The 24,841-nt window shown below is 36.0% G+C and overlaps 1 protein-coding gene across 2 annotated transcripts in view; it reads left to right on the plus strand.

Annotated features, from left to right (window-relative positions):
- CORIN (corin, serine peptidase) overlaps positions 1-24,841 on the plus strand; it is a 120,945-nt gene that overhangs the window by 18,281 nt on the left and 77,823 nt on the right. For both annotated transcript variants that reach the window (XM_048942580.1, XM_048942581.1), the window contains exons 3-4: positions 4,369-4,821; positions 19,960-20,170. In XM_048942580.1, coding sequence (XP_048798537.1) covers positions 4,369-4,821; positions 19,960-20,170 — 664 coding nt within the window. The remainder of the gene's footprint in view (positions 1-4,368; positions 4,822-19,959; positions 20,171-24,841) is intronic.

The following is a 24,841-nucleotide window of genomic DNA, read 5'->3' on the forward strand; positions in this document are numbered from 1 at the left end:
TCAGTGTGATTTAGGGGAAAGTATCTGTGCCCACAGCAGCGTAATTGGAAGTAGGTGATCTCTAAGGTCCCTTCCAATCCAAACCTTTCTAGCACTGTATGATTCTGTGATTATAAGTGATGTGCCCTTGCCTTCGGAATGTGCAGATTCATAGAGACAAACCACTGCAGAAGAAATCTCACTGGGTATGTGTTGGCTAGTTATAGCAGGGAACTATCATTTATTCTCTGTGTAAATGCCTCATCCTTTACTTGTTTTGTTAGGTTGCTTTGCCCTTTTTGGTTAGCTTTTTAAACAGTCTTGGTCTTTTTGAGATTTCCTGCTGTGAACTGTTAGAAATCACACACAGAATATACTGCCAACATCTTAATGTAATGGCTTGAACAGTGCAACTGTTCTTTAGATCTTGTAACAGTCCATTTCAGATCTTTAAATAAAACATTAATTCCTCAAGAGCGAAAAGCAACTGGAAAATGATCAGTAAGACTGTTGGCAAAGCACTGCTTTGAACTGAATGAGCCTAATGCCAGTTCCTTGGTTTTGAACCAAACACAATGAAAATGATCATGCTTTATGTTTCTGTCATCTGGACATGTCCAGCTGTAGTTGGAGAGACAGATCCAAACTGGTTACAGCTATTTCTCAACTAATTAGCTATCTGGACATGATTTACTGCCTGCAGCTATGTGATTTACTGTCCAAACCTCTTTGTAAACGGACATTTGATGAATAGTTGGATATAATGTGTATGCATACATGAATAAAACTAATATTCTGCATTTTATATTGTATGTTTTGTATAGTTCTTAGCAGACATTGATAGGAAATAAATGACTTCTCATTACTGAAGAGATTTAAAAAAAACTTATTATTTTAAAGCATCTAATGTTGTTTTCTTAGGAATCTTGAAATTTAAGTAGTTTCTACAGAACTTTTAATGCTGTAAAAAATCTCCAGTAAGTAAAATTTAAGATTGAAAACATACAGTGGTATTTAGGGGGGGAAAGGACTATAATAAAAGAAAATATGAGTCTAATTCAGAGATGGTGGAATCTGTAGACTGCAATTAAGTGTTTATATTCTCTACTCAGTGCACTAGGAGGATGAGAGGACGGGAAGAATGTGTTGAAGGAGAACAAGGTGCTTCAGGAGGGTGATCCAAAGCTTTTATGTACTAGCAGGGATCAGAGCAGTGAGTGCCAAGCGGAGGGTTAGCCTACCTCTCCCAAGAACATGCTCACCAGAATCCAGGCAAGTGCAGCTAAATGATTGAGACAGAGTCTAAAGACATTTCCTAATATTATCTAAAAGCATAAATTAAAAGAGCATGGCTAGACTCAGTCTTTTAAAACCTCCTAATGCTGATGGTGCCTGCCAGCACATAACAAAACAATTGCTAGAGCACTCATCTAGAAGAAGGAAAAGCTGGATTCTTTAGAATTTTGAGTCCTAAGATTGCTGTCCGGAAGATTTCAAACTTGAATATATGAAAATATGGAAGTATGAAACTTGTATATACCCAGAGGCCATAACTCTTTAGTAATATCAACTTCCAAACCTTCACTTACTCTCTGTAAGGGTTGATATTTGATGGGCAAAAAAAAAATCTTTAAAAGCATTCAATATTATTTATTGTCAGCTGAGATACAATTGGGAAGATCTGTTGCCTGGAAGACAGTTCATCATGCGGTCCACCTGTCAAGAAAAGAAGTTATTATCACTAAGTAACTGAAAAGAGAATGAGAACGTTATTGCTGGAAAGATGGGCTGAAGATGCAAACAAGTATCTAGGGATCTCAGAAGAAGAAAATGATCTTATGGGTAGTGATAGCTATTATTCTAGTTCCAGAAAGAGAATTAAGTAGGGTGAATAGGGAGAGGATAGAAACCAGCGGATGAAACGCAGTAATTTTCTTAACGCTGTTTACTGGTCCATAATATTAAGCCAAAATATTTTTAAACTTCTTTCAAGCTTACACATGACTTGTAATGTGTTTCCTACTATTCTGCTGAATGATATATAAATAGCTAATCATTTAAGTCATTATTCGTAGTTCTTTGGGACTGATATTTTCCAGACTTTTTCTATTTTTGTGTTGAGTGGAGAAGAAAAGAACCTAGGGAGGAAGACTGAGAATGTGAAAAAAATCCCCTCAGCTATTTGCAAGTCATGGAAAAAAATGCATTGCTTCAACGTAGGAAGAAAAGCTGATTTTCTCATTTTAACTTTTGAAAGCTGTGGCAAAAAAAATGGCTGCAGCTTGAAACTTGTAACAAAGTAGGCTTCCCACTCATAGGGATTCGAAGCTTTATTGTGAAATACAGCATCCACACAGAATTACATATGAGTGAGCATAATCTCTGTGTATGCGCAGTCACAATTCCTAAGATTTTAGAAAAATTATATTACTACTGGTCTTAATTGTGAAATTCATTCTTTCCATTTGGTCTGACCAGAGTACTAAAGGAAAGACAAACTGCTGCTGAAATAATTTGTGGGTGGGAGATTTTTTGTTGCTTCTGTGAAACGCAGTAAATCCTCCAAATCACAATGAATTATGCACATTTACTGGTAGAAAAACAGAAACTTTCACATGCATATATGAAACGTCCCTTGGGTTCTGCTACTGAAAGATACACACAAAGTTTTATTCACAGTCAGTAACAATTGAACCAAAATAACCCAGTATGGATAAACCAGTATTTGGTAAATCTCAAAGGGTAGAAATTTCATTGAATCCCATTACATTTCAGGCACCTTACAAGTCTTTTTTCCTAGTTCCAGATGCTGAAGTTGAATATTATTCAGTGAAAAGGGAAATGCTGAGGTTCTTCCTTTCAACTGGTTTCATATTCTTCTTACATATTAAACTTCCCAACCCAAAGTGAATTCAGGCTGTAACTGAAATTTGGCTTTTCTGACACAGTTACTTGTAGCCGCTATTAATAAAGATTTCCTCCTGCCCAGTCTTTGAATTTCCACAAAGAAAACTGATTTATTCTAGTTGCAAAGTGGCAGAAAAGAAAAGCAAGGAAAGGGATTCTGTAACAGCAGGAAGAAGGGACTCAGAATACCCGAGTGGTAGCAGGCTGCAAGCAGTGACTGTGGAGTTGGCAGAGCAGAAGATGTAGCTAAATGTGGTCGTGGTACTGGGCATTTTGTAAACACAATAACCAAACTGAAAATGAACTTCAGAGGAGGTGACAGTGAGTGTTTTTTTGGAATCAGGAGTCAATTTCACCAATGAGTTAGTGAAGGAAAAAATCAACATGAAAGCCTATAAGAAAAATATACGTTTCAAACGTGAAATGTAGTATTTATTACTATTAAGCTGTTTTATGTGACTAACCAAGTGCAGAAATTGCTTTTGCCATTTAGAATGGAGTGGTGTTTCACTTTTAGAGGTAGTATTTGTAGCTTCTATTAGATAGAACTAAAATGTATGCATTTGAGATTCCTGCTTAATTATTTATTAATACTCTATTAATTACTTATTTCAGTAATAGTCACAAAAGAGACTGAAAATGTGTGGATTAGATTTTCTTGCTCTTTCTTCCAGATTTCTTGTTTCATATGGAACATCCTTAGAGTTTCATATACATATCCTTAGAGTTATGCACTTGTTTTGATTTGAACGGTTGCAAATAACTTTGCAACACATAGAAGTAGGAAAAGTCTGTGTTTGTATATAAAATAACAAATGAAGAGCAAAAGCATATAGCACTTGACTAAAATTCTGTACACAGCTGTGTATTCAAAATCCAGTATCAGAGAAGAGTGAGAAAGAACTCATGGATTATATTTAGTCGTAATAGTTAAATTACTTAATTTTGTATAGAGAAAAAGAACACCTGTTTCCATTAATTAACTCTTTCCATATTAATGGATATAAAATTTAAAAAAAAAAAAAGAATTTAATAGTTTTCTGACATACTGACAGTATGAAAACAAGAGATGGTGCAATTTAAAAATAAGTATTCCCTAATGTCTTTCCATGATGCTAGAACTTCTTAGAGCTCCTCCAATTTACACTGTACAGTTACAGGTATGTAAGAATTCAGTCACCCACATGTAAGTAGGATTAAAACATTTCAGTCCGTTGTTGGTGTTGGTCAATGACTTATTAGTATGTTTCTCTATTTTATCCTACTGTAATCATAACTTTTTATTTTGGATGTACTACTCTTATTTTTTTTGCTACATTTAATTCTTTAGTTCTCTTTAATTTTAACTTAGAATGGTTTTTTTATTTTTTTATTTTTAATTCTGTGCCACTAAATTTACTGTACTGTTAACCTCCTAAAACAAATTGGTGACACTTGTCCTTCTGGACGATGGTAATATTGGTATTTTTTCCTTTCTTCCAGGGGTATTAGAAAAAACATGCTTTTATTCAAATGGGAGTGAGGTCCTCACAGTTAATGGTGACATTGAAACGTCTAGCAATCTTTTGCCAAACATGGTTGAAAACGATTCCAAGACTCATCGCACAGTGGATATCAGCACATGGACTCCCTCCTGGACCACCACGCCTTTATCCCAAGTTGGCCAAATGAACACAAAGTCAAATATGTTTAGAGAGACTTTAGAGGAAAATGCATTTGCACCTACATCTCCAGCATCAGTGCTCAATCCTGATCTTACAAACAACGATGCTTTATCAGAGAACCCCAAATACAGCACCCAGCTTTTTGCCACTACAGAGGGAGAGCCATCATGGTCGACAGATGTCTCCTCTAACATCAAAGACAGAATGACCACTCTACCTGCATTAAGTCCTACTCATCCATCTGTGTCACAGAAAAAGGAGCAGAAAGAAAGTAAGTTTATGTTTTATTTGGCTTCGTAATTCTGATTCGGATGAATAGAATACATTGCTGGCTGCTTCTCAGTGCGTTCCCATGAGTTCTGAGGAATTAGCCACTTTTTGATAATTTATATTGTCATGTATATTCATGTTGCAATCAGTATGTTATCAGGACATTTCATAAGAAGAGGAAGATACACTAAGTTCATTCAGGAATGAATATTTACAGTATGTTCCTAAACTGGTGAAAATCATGCATGCTTACCATGTCTGAAAATGAATTACTGCAGGCTTAGTTTGTAGATAGAATTTTCTAGATTCTTTTGAAATTATATATGTGGTAAGTATCTTCCTGAACTGGGGATGTAATGACAGTTACAACATTTCCTATGTTAATGGGTAAATTCTTTAATTTGAAGTTATTTCTCAGTGCTGCAATAAACTTCCAGTGAAGCTTCTGGTGACATTTCCGAGGACCGTTATGGGAATGTCAAGAAAGAACAATAAGTTAACTGTGATCAGTTTTCATTGGTTTGATTATTAAAAAAAAAAGTGCATTTCATTACTGCCTTAGTAGTTTTATTGATTAATCATGTCAGTATCGAAAGGTTTTTTTATATTCTTTTGTTAACCCTCTGAACTTTATATAGATTAATATAAATGTATGTTAAAATGCACTTGATTTTCTTTCATTGCCTATCATTCCTTAGATGTTCATCTCATCTGATCATGAAGCAATACTTACTTCAGGTCACGGAGATATCTGAAATAAATTAAAAGAGATGGCCAGTGACCTAAAAGTCGCACTTTGTATAAGATGTATATTTGAAATTTCTATGAAATGAAAATGAAGAGAGGGTATTTGTCAGTAGGGATCTCTTCCAAAAAGCCACTGAATTATATGATGTTTTGAGGTGTCAGTCCTCTGTTGAGTTCCATACTTAGTTGTAAGATCTGATATTAGCTATCTACCCAACGAATGTATTATTCAGGTGTGAGTGATCAGATTGTTTGCATCACAGATTTTTTTGCTCTGCTGTTTTCTTTAGAAACATTTTGCCTTCAGGAGTTTGTTCCTTTCCTTCCCTGCCCCCTCATTATCATTAAATAAGCAGATAAAAGTTGTGAAAGAGCTCTTTATATCCTTCCTTGTTCTTTCCAGAGAGAAGTAAAAGAGGAAACTCTTTAATTTATATGTATATATATATATAGGTGCATGTTTGTATATGTATCTTAACTGAGCACATGGAAAGCATTCCTTTTGAGGGTGTGCCTTTATTGTGAATCAATAATTTGTCATTTACTCCATCTCCTGCAGTGTAGTTATTCCACAGGCTGTGGGAATTGTCTAGGCTTTCTATACATTACATCCACTAGATTTTCTTTAACAGATTCGTATCTTGTTTATTCTCCTCACATCCAAAAATCAGAACAAATGTATGTAAATGTATACTTGTATCCTGTTGGTGGTTCATTTATTTACCTTAGTCAGTATGTAGTATTCTATATACTATATATATACTTGGGGGGATCCAGGATATTTTATTCTCTGAATAATTTTGTGTTCCCATAGCTGTACAAAGCATTGAAGACTAGAAATCATAGGCTTCTCCTACTATCTCACCCCTGTACCAGCCTTTGCAAATTATCTCCTTATACTTCTTGGCTTCTTTGGTCTCCCACTAAACTTTGCTTCCCAGAGAGAACTCCACCGAGGTTTGATGTCCAGAAGTATTCTCTCGTTGAGATGGGGAAAATCAGGAAAAAGTGATGTATGCATTTTTGGCATAGTTAGGCTGGGGTAGTCTTTTGGAGTGCAAAGGGGTTTTTAGGGCAAGCAAAACACTTAATGACTATGTAGGAACAGTGGTAGTAGATCAAACAGTTTCATTGTCATGAACCAGTTGTGACCGTTAGCATGTGCCAAAAGAAGAATAAACTAGGACTAGCATATAGAAACATCTCAGCATTGCATGGTAGCAGATTCCAGTGATCTGTAGTGAGTCTTGTTGAATTTTCTTCCAGTAACTTATGTAATTTCTTTTGGGCCAATATAGAATGGATATTTGAGCTTTCTAGGCCTATCATAAGGAAATTAATCTGGAAATGAAGTGCGAGGCTGATGTTTCACTGTTACCAACAAACACTAGCAGGTCATCCATCAGGACAGGTTTCATCTGGTTCAGATGTGGTCAGGTGAGTGCACTACTGATGATTTAGTAAGAGAGCATAACTTGGACTTCATGCTGTTTTTATGCAGGATGTTGAAAGACAAATGTTATGTTACACAACACAGAGGCTGTCAGTGCAAAACTAGCCAGACAGAATTCTCTGAAGACATTTGAAATGGCAGTAATATGGCTATAACATTTTTGGTCTGATCTTAATATCCTTAGTACTGGATTTGCTATAATGTTGAATCACAGCTTCAATAAAATACGTTAGAGAATATTAATAAGAGAAATTATAAACACTGTGACTATATGATATTCACCCAAGACTTTAAAATAACACTAATATGAGATTTCTGAATTACTGACTAGAGTGGAATGAAATTTTGCACATGTGACATCAATTATTATAAAAGCCCTTGCAGCATAAGGAAGTGCTTTGTCAGAAATCCTAGTCAAGAATAGATTAATAGGCAAATGGGAATGAATGATACAGTGAAGAAGTGACAAATAAGTTTGTTTTCCTTTTACAAGAGGAAGCAATACTTCACCGTCTGTTTGAAACCTCTTTGACGGAGTAAATGACATTTCTGGTTAAGTCAGCATACTTGTTCTTTAACCAGAGACTTCTCTGAGAAGTCTTAAAGAGAATTGTCCCTTAGACTAATTGCTCATTCAAACACAGGGAAGTATATGATTGGTTAGGTTCCACTGTGAAGCTTACCAATGGAGCCTCATAGGGTTTCATGTGAATGTAGAGTTTACACTATACCTTAAAAATGATCCAGGAAGGCAGTGAATAGTCAAGTAACAACATTTCTACTTGTACTGAGTAGCCTAAAATGAATATATGAGATATTGCACTCAAAAAAAAAAAAAAAAAAAAAAAAAAAAAGTTGAGGGTTTGCTGCAGACAACATTCTGGCTCAATGATGGTCAAAAAGGCAACTCTGTTCCAGGTATTGTCATGATGTCAGATGTTGTCATGAGGGATCCAGAGAATAAAAGGAAAACTCATCACTTCAGTGCATAAGTTCAGACAAAAAGAAAGAGGAAGAATTAGAAAATGCAAACAGCAGGCAAACAGATCAATAGAGATGTGTAATGGCTTAGATGTGAGGAAACACTGAATATGAATAAGACTCTTTTCCTCCTGGAAAATTGCCCTACATTTCTGAGTGGCTTGGAGAAGAAGAGGCACTGGTTACTCAGTGTTTTTCTTTATATTAGTAGGTGCACAGTGCATTTTGGTTATCAGACTAAGTTAAAAAAGATAGTCACAGCTTCACTGAATACATAGCTGCATTACAGAATAATGAGAAAACCAGAAAGTATGGAAATGCCTGGAAAACTTCATGATGAGTTGGTCTAGTTCAGGCTTTTAAACTCAATAGTCCATTTTCAACTTCTGACTTGTGAAGCCTCAAGACTTTACGCTGCCAGAAGTTGTTACACTCCTAGGGTGATTGTTCTTATTTGTCCTAGATTCTTATTATTTTTCTTGGTGGTTCCTTGCAAAAGCTAATTTCTGCATCAGATGTATCCTCTATTACTTCTCTTTCTTGCCAATGAAAGAGTGCAATAGGAGTGGATTTTTTGTTTTGAGAGATTAGAGTTTGTATGAGTTCAGATTTAAATGTGTTGTTTGGAAGGCATGGTCCATAGGATGGAGAATTTCCTAACGTAACAGAAACATCAATAAGAGATTTTTAGGTTCACCAGTAGGTTCACCAGTGGCATTTGGGGGTATATGCAGTAGTAGTCTGTTTATCAGCAATAGTCATTATCTTAAAGAATAAAGGATGTTTTTCCAAGATAAATATCAATACACTTTCATCTGTACTTTTCTTCTCTTTGAAACAAAAGTTGGCTGCATTTATGTGATAAAGTGGTAGACTGACCAGGAGACATCTCGTGTATCAGATTGAGAGTGATGTTTTCATTTCAAATGGAGCAGACTCCCTGGTTTATAATACTGCTGATCTGGGGAGACTAATGGAATATGCACTGAGTCAAGTGGTATTAGCAGCTACTTTTGTTTCTTCCACTTACTGATATTTATATATATATATCATATATATATATATATATATATATATATATATATATACATGCCTATTTTTTTACATAAAAAATCCTGTTTTTTGGTTCTATGCCAGTTCTCTCATACTTCTCTTCTAGCAGACAGTCAAGTAGCCACACAGCCTTTTCATGTACTCAAATGCACATGGAAAACTGTGACCATGCTCAAATACTAATAGGAAAAGTAACATGACCAAGTGTTCTGAGCTTGATCTTCTACCATCCCTTTCTTTGCGGGGCCTGGCATCCAGCTTGCCCAGCACTCTGGCAAGCAGCACACAAGCCTGCCCTTGGCACAGCCCTGAGTGGGATGTATGGAAATAAGGGATGTATTTTTTCAGCTCTGACTATTTCTGAAGATACTGAATAGAGTGCTAGGAAAGAGCATGAGTCTCAGGCGATCACGGATTCCCAGTCAGCTCCCCTCTGCACTTAAGAAAGCGTGTAAGAGGATGATCAAAAACAAGCCCTACATGGTTGCTTTTAGGAGTGAAGTGAGAAAGTGCCTTTGCAAAAGTGAAACACTGTTTATGGACTTCAGTTCAAAAAGCATATGTTTTGTTTTTGCATGTTTGCAACTATTACCCTTCCTAAAAAAGAAAACAGATATGCTTGTTATGTAGAGTAGTAGCGATAGTAATGAGAAAACTCTTTCATGTTTCATGCACATTTGAAATGGAGCAATTTATTTGCAACACCCTGCTCTGCCCAGAGGTCATCTCTTATTGTAATATAACAATGTCTAATTCATACATTAAATAAACATTTTTCTCTCACCAGCACTCTCCTTTCTTTGCATTTGGTATTTTGCCATAACTATAAGCTATGAAGAACAAAGCTGGCTCAGCTTTCTGTTTGGTAGAGAAGAGCAATATGAGAATCTCTTTGGAGATAGTTGGAAGGGATGTGTCATGGATGGCATGAACCAAGAAATTACCTGCTTCTCTCTCCTTGCCTCGTGCTTCTCATTCCAAGCTAAGGTACTCAGTAACAGCTTTCCAAGTTGGACCATAGTTTTCATCTCCTTAATCCCTAGTCTCCAAAACAGTGGCCTAATAAACTGTGTTTTCTTTTGTCATAATTTATGTTTAATTATTCAAGTTGGAGCAGACCCAATTATATTAAGCGTAATAACAGTGATAGACCCATGGTAGATATTTAGAGATATTTATCTTGTTCTGAATAAAAATGAAAAATGTTAAAACATGAATTTCCCCTGGAGCAAAAATAGTTTTGGTCTTTCAAATTGGCAAAGAAGATCACAAACTCTGGTGTTCGAAGTCCTAAGCCAGAACTTTGGCCAATCACCTGCTTTCTTTTTCATATTTTTCTTCTTTCTTTTTCATAGAATATATGTAGATTTATCATTAAAACTTTGTTTTATGAGAAAGAAAAAGCTAACTAATTTTTAACACCTGGTGCATTACCACTCTCAGGCAACTGGAATTTGACAAAAATGGTAAAGAATCATGTGAAAATTGTAATGAGGTTGTTAACGCTTTCATACATTTACCTCCAGATACGTGAGCCTTTTATTCCTTTCAGTAAATTCATGGCTCCTTATTGCAAATATTTTGTTTGTAGATGATCATCTGTCCAAATACACTTGGGTTAAAAGATGCTCTGTATGAGATACCTAACAGATTAAAAATATCTATTGGAATTAACATTGTGATGGGTACTGTAAGTAACTATCACAATCTCCCAGCAATTCCATTTTCACTCATTTACCAATCTTTACACTTCAGCCTTTCCACCACACCCTTGACTTTAGAACAAGACACTCCCTCACTGGAAATAACTACCAAGTCACCATTGTTCCAGTTTTTAAAAGACATGCAATGTGCTTCTATAGTTAAAACATACACACCTTTAAAGTGTTTAAATGTAAAGAACAGAAATCTTTTCAGCTTTATGTATTTTGCTTTTATGCATCTATTATGGTTGGTTTTTTTTTTTGTTTTTTTTTTTTGTTTTTTTTTTTTTAACATATTGTTGCTTGTAGTTTAAAGTGTTTTGTCAAAGTTAAACAACAAACTGAGCAAGTGGTTAAGGTAGAAGTCATATGCTAGCCTGTTATGACATTTCCATGGAGGGGATCAAAAAACACAAGTCATCCCTAACATAGTGATCTATCAGCTTCTCTGAAAAGTCAGTTATGTGCTATTTCAACAAAAAGATGTTGGTGCTAGTATTGTTCTATATTGTAATTGCTGATCAGTTTCAAAAGGCACACTTCCGCCTGTCTGATAGTTGAGTGTGATTTTATTTTTTATTGAAGTTTATCTCCTTTATGCTTCTGCGTGGTCTGTTTTGGCTTATAGTAGAGAGAGTGCAATCGGCTGTAGAGACTGAGCTATCGTTAGTATAAAATGGAAAAATCTAGGCTATTGTCCAAAAGGAATGCACTGAGAGAAGCTGTGTGTATTTATTAGTGCAACTATATAAAAGAAACACATTTTTAATTCTGGGAAGTGCAGATGAAATACAAGTATTTCAAAATCTGAGTTTGCATAGGCAACTTGCAAGCATCTTGTTTGTAAGCTTTAAATGCAACTAAACTAGTATACAGTAATAGGGAAACTTAATGATAATTATGTTAAGCTCTTAGACACCTGTATATTAATCTATTCCTTTTACACACACACGCGCGTGCACACACACACACACACACACACACACACAAAAAAACACCCAACAACAAAAACCATGTTTTTTGATCACTAACTCCTCAGACTGTGAAAGTTTTGTCAACATTCTTCTTTGTTCACATTATGATTAAATAGAACAATTGGAACTCTAAGGAATGATTCCACTGATGTTGATAGCTAAGCTTGTCTGTGAACAGAAGCATTTGAACTCTAGCTGTAGAAACATGTTTAAAATGTGATACCCAAAAGAAAATTGCAGTGATACAGACAAGAGAGTCAGTAGCAGTAGCAGCCCCTCAGAATTAAGAAAGGGCCAAGAATATCCCACACCATGTTTTGCAAAATATACTATAACAAACATGCAGTGAAATTCAGAAGATGTAGGGTGCAGTATTTCTCTGTAGAGCAAATTGTCTTTTACAGCCAGTAGCTGCCTATGCTGCAATGAAACAATTGCACACAATTTTGCAAACCATAGCTGTGGAAATCTTCCACAGGGAAAACAAACTGAAATCTGTTAGACTGCTAAGTCTATTGTTAGCCATTTAGAACAGTCCTTGCTAAGCCAGAGCCTCAGTACACCAGGATCTTAAATTCCATCTGCAAACCACCAAACAGGAAATTGCAGTTAGCAAATCATAGATGTGACATACTCCCAGTGTTTTGCTTAGGAAGTGAAGTGCTGCATTTTGTCCCTGGTTCCTAGACAAATCTCATAGGAAGCTTTAAGTAGGGTTTGCTACGTTATTTTTGTCTGAAAGTGAGGTAAGCACTAAGTTATCACTGTGAGTTGAAAAAAGGGTCGTAATCTCCTACAGAAGAGATCAGAACAATAATTTGACTGTTCTTCAGAGTTAATTAACCAGAGACAAATGGGACAGCTCAAGTACACTCTATTACTGTACTGTCCTATTCACAGCCTGTTGAATAGCTTGTTGAATATCTCAACCATTATCAGTCTTTTATAAAGCACTGTTTTGTTTTGAACATGACAGTATTGATACATAATTAATTGCTGTCAATCAAGGTAACATTCATGTTTGTTGTTCATTGAATGCGAATGAAAACACATTAAGAAAAAAAAATCTGAATTCCTCCTCCCATTGGTCCTGTGGAAGCTAGCATTTATTTTACACCCTTACCCCTTTTTGTTTTTCAACAAAGCTTATCAGTAATAGTAATGTAATGTACATCTTTCAAAACAATAGCAGAATGCAGTCCAGTAGTCTCTAATGATTGATCTAATCCTAAAATCAATTTCATTTTGTGTCTTTTGTTTATTTAATGGTAGGTTCTTTGAAATATGTCTCCAATTTCACTAAAGAATCCCAATAAAATGGCCATTAGGAAATAGCTAATCAGAATACCAGATCTGGAATATAGGCCAGGTCACACCTCATGGGGGTAGGTACTCAGCCTCACCTTTAGCTAATGAGCTTACCTGCTCTCAGCTGTTCCTGCCTAAGGGATTAAAGAAGCAAGTATGTGCCGTAGCTAAGAAGGGAAATGTTTGGAATTGCTTGTGTTAAAAGAATTGGGGCTCAAAAAATGAGATGGCTTATTGACAAGTCCAGTTTTCTGCAATAGCCCTTGTCAATAGAATAAACAAGTTAGAATTTACAATTGGGTCAAGCTCTTTGAAAAAATTGTTTGATGCAGACTGGATGTGGTGCTCCACAACTTTCTCTGTAGAGCAACCTTTAAAACAAGATTACCTTTAAAAAAAGTACAGTAACATTTAAACTCTGATCTAAAATATGAGTTATATGCCCCTCATGGCTTTCTCTCTGTGACCTGGGAGATAATTAACTGTTTTTCTGTCTGCTGCAGGTGGTCACTGTCCTTATCACCTTTCCCTTTGGTAACTATGGAGCTGAGAATCACTCATTCCTTTCAGACTGTATAATTCATTAGCTGAGCTAAGTTAAATCCACAGCAATTGCTTTCAACTAGCCTTGGAGTTTTACTTCTATTTTAGATCTGTTGAAGAGGCTTGATGTTCAAAATCTTATCTCCTTCCTCCCCCACATGTAATTTGTTATGAGTCACCTGGGCTTCGTTAAAAGGTTAATACTGCTGAGAAAGAGACCCTTTTCCCTTTGCTCAGAGCCATGTAGTGCTGTGGTTTTCACAAGGTGCTGTTTGTTGGCTCTCTGAAGAGGTGACTCAGTTGTAACGTAGGATAAGATGGCTCTTGGCTGGTTTAGCACCAAAGTTGTTGTCAGCATGTCTTATCATTTGTGTTGTGGCATTTTAATGGTGTACATACAAAACAATTATTTAACAACTCAAACTTACGTGCAAGTAGGCAATAGTCCTCTTTCAGCAGTTTAACAATGAGTTACCTCGTTTTGAGCAAAAGATCATATGCACCTAGTAGTTTTAAAGACATCTTGAACTGTATGAGCCCTGGACTGATACACGTACTTCCTGAATATAATTATGCTGACCCGTCTTGGTCTGTGGTTTTTTCTTTGCTCTTATTTTGTGCATTTTAAAGCTTTGGCACATTTCAGCAAATATATAGATTTAATTGCCTAACAGTGATGCAAAATCTTCAAAATTAACATATGGAGCACTTTTCACTATCTTTAGGTAATTTCTGAGTAATTAATTTTAGATATGATTCCTATTTAACATAGTGGTTGTCACAACATAAGCCATTTTATTCTTGAAGTAGGTATTTAAACTAAGTGGGCATTATTGTTTTGGGTTGACCTCAGTTGGCTGCCAGGAGTCCACTCAGGTGCTGTCTTGTCCTTCCTCCTGAATAGGATTGGGGGGAAAATTTAAGTAAAGTTTCTTGTGGGTTGAGCTAAAGACAAAGAGGCCAGTTACCAACTGATGTGCCAGAAAGGATGGACTCGACATGGGTAAGGTAAATTGAATTTATTGATATTTGAAAAAAGAGTTGAATGGTAAGAAACAGATAAAAGCAAAACAACCTTCCCCCACTGCGTCTTTTTTCCCAGCTGCTCACCTTTACTCCTTTTTTCTTGACTGGTGTGTATGTTACAGTGATTGAGAGTTGCTGTCAGTTCATAACAGCTTCTCTCATCTGCTCCTTCTTATGCTTCTCCCCTGCTCCAGTGTGGAAACGGTTCCACAGACTGCAGTCCTCCAAGAATAGTTTTGATATGGGTGCCCTGTCTGGACTGCAGTCTGTTGTGGTGAGCTATTCAAATGTCAGTCCTCCATGGGCTCCTTCTGAGTATAGCCATCTGCATGGAGTCTTATGCAGTGTGGAAATATGCTCCACTGTGCTCCTCTTCAGGAGCTGCAGAGCAATTTCTGCTTCACCATTCTCTTCCATGGGCTGCATGATCTCTGCTCTGATATTCGGAGTGCTTCTTCTACCTCATTTTTCTCTGAGCTTGGCTTCTGCAGGATTATATCTAACATGTGTTTTGTTTTGTTTCTGTTTTTCCCCAGTAACTGTCTCCAGCATTTTCTTCTTTCTCAAACATGCTTTCCCAGAGGTGCAATCATTTTGGTGGAGCCCAACAATGCCCTGTGGTGGGGCCATTGGAACTGGCAGTATCCGGCTTAGAGCAGCCCTAGCTTTGCATCATGGAGGAGCTCTTCAGCCCCCCATTACAAACACCTGGGCACCTGCACATAACACTGAGAAAGCTGTGAAAAATAGGCAAGTTAAATCTTGCCAATGGTGCTGTTTCTTGTAGAAAAATGTTGGCATTCTTCCTCCAGAAAGCATATGTATCCTTTTTATTTTCTTCAGTAATGTAATACGAACGTGTGCTGTTCTGTAAGGATGGGTTGGTGTTTTCTGTTATGTACAATATGTGCTGGAAGAGAACAAAGGCACAGCTTTTCTGGGAGTGTGGAAAAATGTGAAGAAGGTTCTGAGAATGTATTCAGACTGGAGCAGTAACTCAATGTATACAGTCAGCAACTAAGCTTTCCCTCATGTTAGGAAATGGAGGCTGCTGGGAGTTGTGGAAATCATGTTTTCAACTCAGTGTTAATATGAAAATATTGCAGAGACTGTTTTTGTTGTGAAATACTTAATTTTAGCTAATGGCACTTGAACTAAGAAAACGGCTTGTATATTTTCCTACTGGACTGATTCCAAAGGAGAGATTGTAGTTCCTGGCATCTGTTGAAATGGGCCAGAAGAATATAATTGACTGGGCCACTTTTCCTGAATTATGGAAAAAACATCTGAAATACAATCTCAGAGGTTCTGTCCCAAGTGAACGGTACAAGAAAGGGAGGCTAAGAAAATTTGTCTCCCAATTTAATTGAAATGAAAAATGTACCAAGATGATGTAGTAAATTAAAAGAGGTATTAAATTTTTTGAAAACAGTAATAAGTTTTGGAAACGAGTTTTGCTGGGAAGACCAGGTTCTTGGTAGAGTGTTGTGCTCCTTTGATCAGCACCAAAAGTCTATGACAATCTGGATAAACAATAGCAAATGAGCAGAAGAAAAAAAGGCAGTATGTATCTTAATATATCTCACATATGAAATTGTAAAATCAAGCAGAACCACAAGACCCTTTGAAGGTCAGAAGAGCATGGCAGTTTAGGAAAAAAATTGATTTTATGAGGATCGCTTGCATATCAAGAAGCTTACAGGTTACTATAGGTAAGCTAGACAGGTTTCTAAAGTTTGAGTGGATGTTTGGTTTGATTTTTCTCTTTTTAATGGCATTTCTAGGGTTTTCAGGACACTTAAAGATGAGATTTCATAGAATCATAATGGTTGGAAAAGACTGTAAAATCATGTAGTCCAACCATCAACCCACCGCTGTCATGTTGGTAGAGCTTTTGCTATGAAAGAGCCAGGTGAATATTGCTTGGTTTCTTGGTTTCAGCAGAGATGAATTCACTCTCACAGGCATTGAGTTTATGGCCTTCAACTGTGAAATTTAGTGCTTACAGCATACTGAGATAAGTTCTGTAGCAAAGCAGGTGGTGGTTGCTGCTGCCTTGAACACTGTCTTGTTTTCCATAAGCCTCTTCAAGATGGTCTGTAAAAGCTGCTCTGAAGATAAGTAACATTTTTCTAAGGAGAGTATCAGCAAACAAGACCTTGGTTATAAAAAGCAGGCTGTGTTTTCTTTTTCAATTCAAATTTATCTAACCCTTTCAGAATGCTTTATGGCGCTGGGCAATGATGCACATTCTGCAAAAGCATTGCTTTTGCTGCTGAGAGCAGGCTCTGTTCTTACCCACTGATAACTTACTCCTTCCCAGGTCCTAGAAAAAATGTTTTTGCTGCCATAAAGCTGTTCAGACTAATGACCTGATCTATGTGAACTGATTATTTTTCTCTCCAGCCTCTCAAAAAACATAAATAAAAAGGCAGGATAGAGGAAAAGCTGTTTTTTTGCCCATGGCCTCAAAAAGAAGTGAGAACCACTACTGAATGAGAAATCATTCCATGTGAAGAGAAGGCTGGGTTTTAAAACTGAAGATATCAATCAGCCTTAAGCTGCAGTTCGGCTGTGTTTCTTTGATGCTGCCATAAATGTTGCCTTTCAGGGAAAGAGTGTTGGTAGTTATTTTCAAGCAGCTCAGTTCTCTGGTCCAGTTCACTCAGCTAGTTGTGCAGGAACAGTCCATAAGCAGTACTGTCTGGGAGTAATCCAAAGGGGGGAGAAGGAAAAATAAATATGTTGTTTAAATTAGTTTAAGCAACTTTGAATATGAGACCACAGACTTGCGTTCCAATTGTTGGAGTGGAAATCCTTCTGTTGCCGGTTCAGTCTGTTTGGCAATAGCCATGGATAAGCAGAAAACTCTTCATTTAGATGAATGTCAGAAATGACCCAGATAATTAGGAGCCATGCTGCTCTGATCAGCAGCTTTTTCACATGTTCTTCCTATTCACTGTTCATTTTTCTTCCATGTAGGTAATGCCAGAAGTAGTTCACATGCCTTGTATTCTCTGTAATTAATGAATCTTTACTGGAGAAAGGAAGCAAATAAGTTGAAGCTTTTCTATACCTGTATGATGTCTCTTTTCTTTTCTGACCTATCACCTGCTTGATTGGGAACATATTTAATATTAACATGTTATAACATCAATTGGATTTATTCATGTATATGATTAGCATTCTAGCAATGAAGAGAAGTGTAATTTATAAGCACTTAGTCTGTACAAGTGGAGCAGAATTTAGCAATTTGATTTTGTGGTGTACTGCACGCTTTTCTTATTTCTTCGGTTTTGTCAGTGTAAGATTTTTTCATCATTCAGAATTAGTTTATTTAAAAACATTACTTGTTATTTGTTCCAAAATTGATTTTTTTCATTAACCGTGTAGCAATTTTTAAAAATACTATTCCTCATTAAATAAGCTGTTCCTTTTGCATTTATTTAAAAAGACTTTTATTCTACCTTTAATGGCCTTTAACATAAAATATTCCCTGCTCTTTTTCTACATCACTGTATGCCAACATACTGAACAGTTCTGGCGCTGAGCAGACTTGACTGTCTAAAAGATATGTTCTACCTATCACAAGATATTGGGCTTGATGCAAGAATGAATGGAAGGACTTGTTTATGCAAATGATCAGAATAAAGAAGCTCTAGGTTCTCTTCTGGTTGCAGTTTGGGTGAAACAACAGCATGATTGTGAAATAGTGTGTTACTCAAAGTATAATTGACTAATGCATTTGTGTGGCACTTGAGGGGAAACTGGAAAATTCAGTAAGGTCCCCTGTAAAACTGCAAGACTTTTCCTGTTGCTGGGTTAGGGTCCTGAGTGCTAGCTGTGTATTTGTGCTCTATTGGTCTGTGCTGTATAAGTGAGCCAGGGGGGTGCTTCTCCTGAGCTAATTAGTCCTATGCAAAACTAAACAAGTGAGAAAGCAAGGTGTATTTTCTTAATCTGCCAGAGTAAGTTTTTGAGACTGTAGCACTTCCTGTTCTTACTGTAGTGAGAATGTGGTATGTGATGACTTTGTGATGAAACAATTGCTATTACCTTGAAACTACACTTTTTGACTTAGAAGAGTGGAGAATATGGACTTTGTACACTTACAATTGCAGTGCAATTTATAGGCTGGATGAAAGAAGATGGGCTGAGCACCTGTGTTAAAAAGATGAGGCTCTAACTAACCCAGGCATCTGCTTTCCAGGAGAGTGATCTAAGATATGGACATGCCTGGGATAAATACATAAATGATGCTGTACTAGAAAGCCAGAATCATGAAACTGATGATAAAACATGAATGACTTTGTTACAAGGGCAGGTCCTGGGTTTAGTCCCTCCTTCCATCTATCTTATTTTTAGAAGTTCTTGTATAATTACTATAAAATTTCATCCTCAGTACTGTGTTACTCAGCTATGGAGCACTCGTTAAAGATCAGGTAGGTTCATGGAATTTTATATTTCTGCTGTCAGGAGTGTGCAAATTTGAAAAGATCCAAAGCAGCCCAGAACATGATCTTAGAAGGGACTGCTTTGCCATTGTGCTTCAGGTGATAGGTGGAGGTTTTGTGAATCATTCTGTTGAAATTTCAATTTTGGAAAGTCCTATGTGACTCTATTTCCCCAAATTAAGGACTAGACAGCCAAGAAATGCCTTCATCTACTCAGGAAATCCATTAGCATTGGATTTTATTAGTTTATTCTTGTTTAAAATTCTAAAATTGATGTATGGTTTGTAAAACTTTTAAGAACTTAGTACATTAAGTTAACCTGCTGATCACACTGAGGTAGCTTGCTATGTATAAAATGGCATGGATAGAGAATTGGTCCCATAGGTCAGTAGTGGGACAATGATGGTTTAGAACAGGGCATATGTCAACCATTAAAGCAAGATAATTCTGTGCTGATAAAATAAAGAAGAAAGACTGTGTAGGGAGAATCACCATGCTGGGAAAAGTAGATAAACAAGTTGATGATTTTAGCAGGAAATCTGCCAGAATTGAAAAAAGAGGAAAAAGCTATCCAAGCTATGCCTATGGTGGGTTCATCCAACCTGTATCAGAAAGAAATTGGTTTTATTTCTTGTACAGTTTTTTAGAGGGTCAGAGGATTGTGAAAATATGAGTTTAGTTGTTTTTCCAAGCTAACTTACAAAGTTTCTTTGAATTCTTTTTGTTTTTGGATATGGATTTTTGGACAATGTTGTGATAGCATTATGGAATGTCCCCTTATCCATGAGGAACAGACATTGCTTATATGCTATATTTGCTGACTTCTTAATTCAGTACATACTTTGAACCAACTAATGGTGATACTTTTGTTCTAAATATATTGTTTTGATTTCACAGGTGCCTGCATAAATCTCACCAACAGCCAGTGCCAAATGCTGCCATATAACTACACGACTCTAACTTCAGTTCTTTCCATTGTCAAAAGTATTGAAATGGAAAAGTTCCTGAAGTTCTTCAGTTATCTCAGTCGTCTCAGCTGCTATCAACACATCATGCTGTTTGGCTGTAGTCTTGCTCTTCCTGAATGCATCAGTGATGGTGATGACAGGTATTTGGAAACAAAAATCAGTCAGTGATGAGAGCCAATTGTGGTAAAACATTCTCTGTTAATCAGACAAGTGCAGATCCCAACTAAGCCTATGACCTTCTCGCTGTAAAACTTCTGTCTGTCAAAGGTATTCACATTTCTGCCAGAATATGCCAACTGCAGTAAGATTCCGTTAGAAAAAGTGTTTCCAGTGCACTAAATAAAAGTGTGGCACCAGAGTAGTCAGCTTTATTTTCTTAACAAGAGGTCCGAAATTGTTGTACCTCATCTCTGCAATCGGTATAGTCCAAAATGGAATGCTTTGTAACAATATAAATGCTTTAAATATTTAAAACGCTGACAAAAAGCTTAAAATTCAAGTCAAGAAAGCAGATTTTTGTTTTTAAGGCAACAGTCATTTCAATTCTTGTTAGTCTTTTCCTTATGAAAAGTTTGTCTTTTAAACACATTTTATGGTATTAGATTAGCAGAATGTTTTCAGAGTGACATAAACTTGGGAAAATTGAGGAGTATGCCTTGATTTCTTCATTTACATAGTTACACAGCATTAGTATCATAGGCATGCACCATTTTCATTGTTTAATTTGAAGTATAGCCAGTAAGTTTAGCAGTACTAAAATCAGCATACGGTCCAAACAGAATAAAGATATATATATATAAAGATATACGTATATATATAAAAATATACATATATATGTATATACATATATATGTATATATATAAATATACATATATAAAGATATATATATCTTTATATATGCTTTATATATATATAAGCTGTATATATATATATATGTACAGCTCTTCTGATGCTTCTGAAGGGTAAAGGAATGAATGAGGGATGAGTTCTTTCTCCTTACCTCATGTATAAAATTCAGTGGAAGAGAATATTGCAATTCAAAAAGCAATTCAGTTAACATAACAATAACGAAGGTGTTGAAAGCTCCACAGTTTAAAAGAACAGGGATGGGATACGTACAAAAATGCTTATGAAAATGCAGTTTTACATATTAGGTAATGTGATTTTTAATATAGTTGCTAGTGAAAGTCCCAGTCTAGGCAACATACCTGCCATTTCCACCACAACAGAATCCATTAACCATGCTTAACTCACTCTGATTCATTACAGTTTTCCTCTCACTCCAGTTCAGTATTGCAATCAAACAAACGGCGAAGTGAAAGGATAGAAGTTTCAACTTTCCTTTTCAATTTCTTTGCTGAAGATAACTTTCTTGCAGAGTTTACATTGTGACGGCTAATTTAAAAAGAAAAGAAGAAAAAAAATTAAGCTGAACTTTGGAACGTGCAGATTTTTGCTGTGGTTTAGAGCAGCAGCCAAAATATTTTGAGATTCAAGAGTAAGGATTTTTTTTGTGTATTTTTTTTCCCCACAGTAGCAACTTTATCCTGTTTATTTTTAATATCAAAGATGGGACTGGATTTCCATGCCTAGGTATAACGTCATAGAGATCTCAATGCCTCCATTCATTATTATTTCAACACGATTTTATGGAAACTGTACTGGACCCTGCAGGTAGATTGGGAAAAATATGCAGTGTGAGACTGTAAATGATGCAGGCTTACATTAAAATCTAACTTTAATTGTATGTCTTCAGGGGATGTCATGGTTGACACTGAAAATGAAGGCTGAGTGGCAATCACAGGTAGAACCGTAAGGGTTCATTTACAAAATGCTTGTTTGTTAAATCTAGTTTGAAAAACATGAGTTGCATTAGTTAGCTTGTGTTCTTTTTAAAGATCCTTTTCTCTTTCTCTTTTTTTCCTCTAAGCAGTTGAGTGATTTTAGTGATTACAGCTTATCTTGTAGAACCCAATTGCAGGCAAACAAGTTTCCCTTAAATGCAAGTGTGTAATGAGTTAAAGAAGTAGCATGTCTTTATTTTGGATGTGATTTCCTGTATTTCTGCCCACTAATCTCATTTTTTAAAAACCAGAGTGCAGTATTAATTTTTACTCACTATTTGCATGATTTATTGATTTAAAAAAATGAGGCCTATAGTGTCTCATGATTTGTTTCTGTTTAGTTTGATGTAAACTAAAATGTTTTGTGAAGCCATCCTAATGTCAATAATTGTTGAAAGATGAACTTGAAGCAAGAGGTTTTTCCTTTACTGAATATTTATGAAATCAGAACATAATTTTTGTTTCCTCTCAGTATGCCTGTTACTTGATTAGCAACATGTATTGACTTTACTATGTCAGCATGAACAGGGGATATTTGAGGAAAAAAAAAAAGGTCATGTCAGAAACCTTGAGGCTAATTAAGATTTATTACTGTAAAATCCAAAAGTGAGGTAAAGTGATTTAAAATAAGTGAATCCTGTTTTCAGAATGAGAATTTAGTCTAGACAGCTTTAGGAGAAACAGATATAATACCTGAACAAAGTAGTAATTTAATACCTCCCCCTAGGTCTCACTAATAATCCACCTCAATGAGACAAGTCAAAAGTAAATGAAATTTGTGAATTCTGTCTGTGACTCTGAAGTGACCCTGGAGAAATCCCTTTGTTGGTATAAAAAGCTCTTGGAATAATAAGGGAAACTCATTATGTATGTGTTTGAGGCACAAATACGAAAAAGGAAGAGACAGGCATGTTCTATGTCTGTTAAACAGGGTCATTTGGTAAATATTAGGAACATACTGGAGGAATCTGGATCAGGAGAAGAGCCACTGTAAAAAGACTCTGAGGATAATGAATAGGGATAGTTCCACATGCTGTATCCCTTTTTTGGAAATAAGATTTTTTTTTTAGCATCCAGTATCATAAAACATATGTTAGTATGCAGAACAGTTGTTGCTGACATTGTCTCTAGTTCCTCCTGTGAGTTACTGATTTTTCATCCTAACTGACAGCATATCTGATAATAGTATATATTGATACTTCTTTGTTTTATAGTGCAATTGCCTCAAATTTATGTAAAATGTAATTTGACAAATGCTGCTTACACAGTAGAGAAGAAATGAGAACCATGTGATGCTCAGATGTTTATTCTTAGGTATTGTTGAGAGAATCTGTTGGCAGCTTCAGCCTTGGGAGCAATAATTATAACAATGTGCTACAAGAAGCAACAAGAAGGGAAGTTACAAATGCTAACCTTTGGTATCTAATATGCTGTCATTACACAGCTTTGTTCTGGTGTTTTGATTTATGGCTGTTTCACATTTATCTTTCATGTTTTCATAAACATTGTTTTCATTATCACTTGAAGGAGATTAAGTTTCTGGGCAGGGAGTGTCTTCAGTGTTTGTGTAATACACAGTGTAATGTACTGAGATGTCTGAATACTAATACAATACTGTCGCTATTAAAAATCATTCTTAATATGATGAGAGTGAGGTGTGGCAGTAAAAAAAAAAGTCTAAAAAATTATATTTCATTCTAGCAACTGTGGATGCACAATCAGCTAGCCCTGCTATTTTAAAAAATATATATAGTTATATCTTTAAAAAGCTACTTTGAAGTTAGAACTAAAACCTGTGTGAAAAGGCTATGTGGGAAGTTGAAGTGCGTTAAGGTAAAGCTGTTATTTGCTCATAACTTGGGTAGGGCTCTTCATTTAAAAAGACTAAGACATCTTCCTGAGTGAATGCATGAGATCTTTCCAATATGGCTTAAAAATTAGACTTACAAAACCTGTCTTAAAGGAGTCCAGCAGCACTTCTAAGAGAACGTGACTCTGTACTCAAAATTGACATATTATATTCATCGCTGTGTCTGATTACTTCTGAAATGTTCAAGGTAGAATCTTTTTCATTTTGCATAGTATTGTTGTAAGGAAAAACTGTTTTCAGAGCTGTTGGTTTATCGTTAAGGATTTAAGCTAATGAGTTTTACTTTACCATTGGGAGTTGGCCACAGGTCAGTAACTTCAGCATAATGATTATTTATTTCTTTATAGAAACTCACTTGCATTGGATTCTGCAAGTTCTACAGACTTTGAGCTTATATAAAATTTAAAGATTCCAAATTAGAGAAGTTTATAGTGGGTCAACCTACAATTGTACAATGCTTCATCTGTAGCTCTGGTGGAACAGAAAGCTATGTAAGATCCTTAAGGCCTACATGCATGGCTTGTTTCAGACTGAGCATTAGGAATAAACTTGAAGACTATGGATTCTCATTGTCTTGGTGTCTTGTAGAAGCCTGAGTAATTCCAGTAGTCCCTGGTGTAGAAATGTATTCCAAAAAGCAGAACAAATGCCTTACATTGATATATCCCCGGAGTATTAAATTTTTCAAGGTCAAACTTAATTGAAACTCTACCAAGAAAACAGTATTTGAGCAATGTAAATAGGGTAATATACTCTCAAGGTACATTTCTCATGGACTTCTCATTTCTGCATCTGTTTACACACTGCTGTTTTGAAATTTTTGTTTTGCTTTTTTGAAAACAAAGTTGTGAAATGGTTTGTATCTTAAGTTAGGGCTCAAAGTCCATCTGAGATCTTGATTAAAATCTGAAAAAATTACTTCACTCATACAAACACCCATTCTTGCTTTTTAAGTTTTCTTTAGGTTCATTCTAAAGTAGTAACTTCTTGTAATTAAGAGAAAGTGTTTTCTCTGATTTTCAGTCTCTTTCTTGTAAAGGAGCTTGCCATGTCAGTGTCTGTATGTAACAGTTTTTGTTATGCAGTAACATCCATG

This window comes from Lagopus muta, chromosome 4 (genome assembly GCF_023343835.1).
Source record: "Lagopus muta isolate bLagMut1 chromosome 4, bLagMut1 primary, whole genome shotgun sequence".
NCBI lineage: Eukaryota > Metazoa > Chordata > Aves > Galliformes > Phasianidae > Lagopus > Lagopus muta.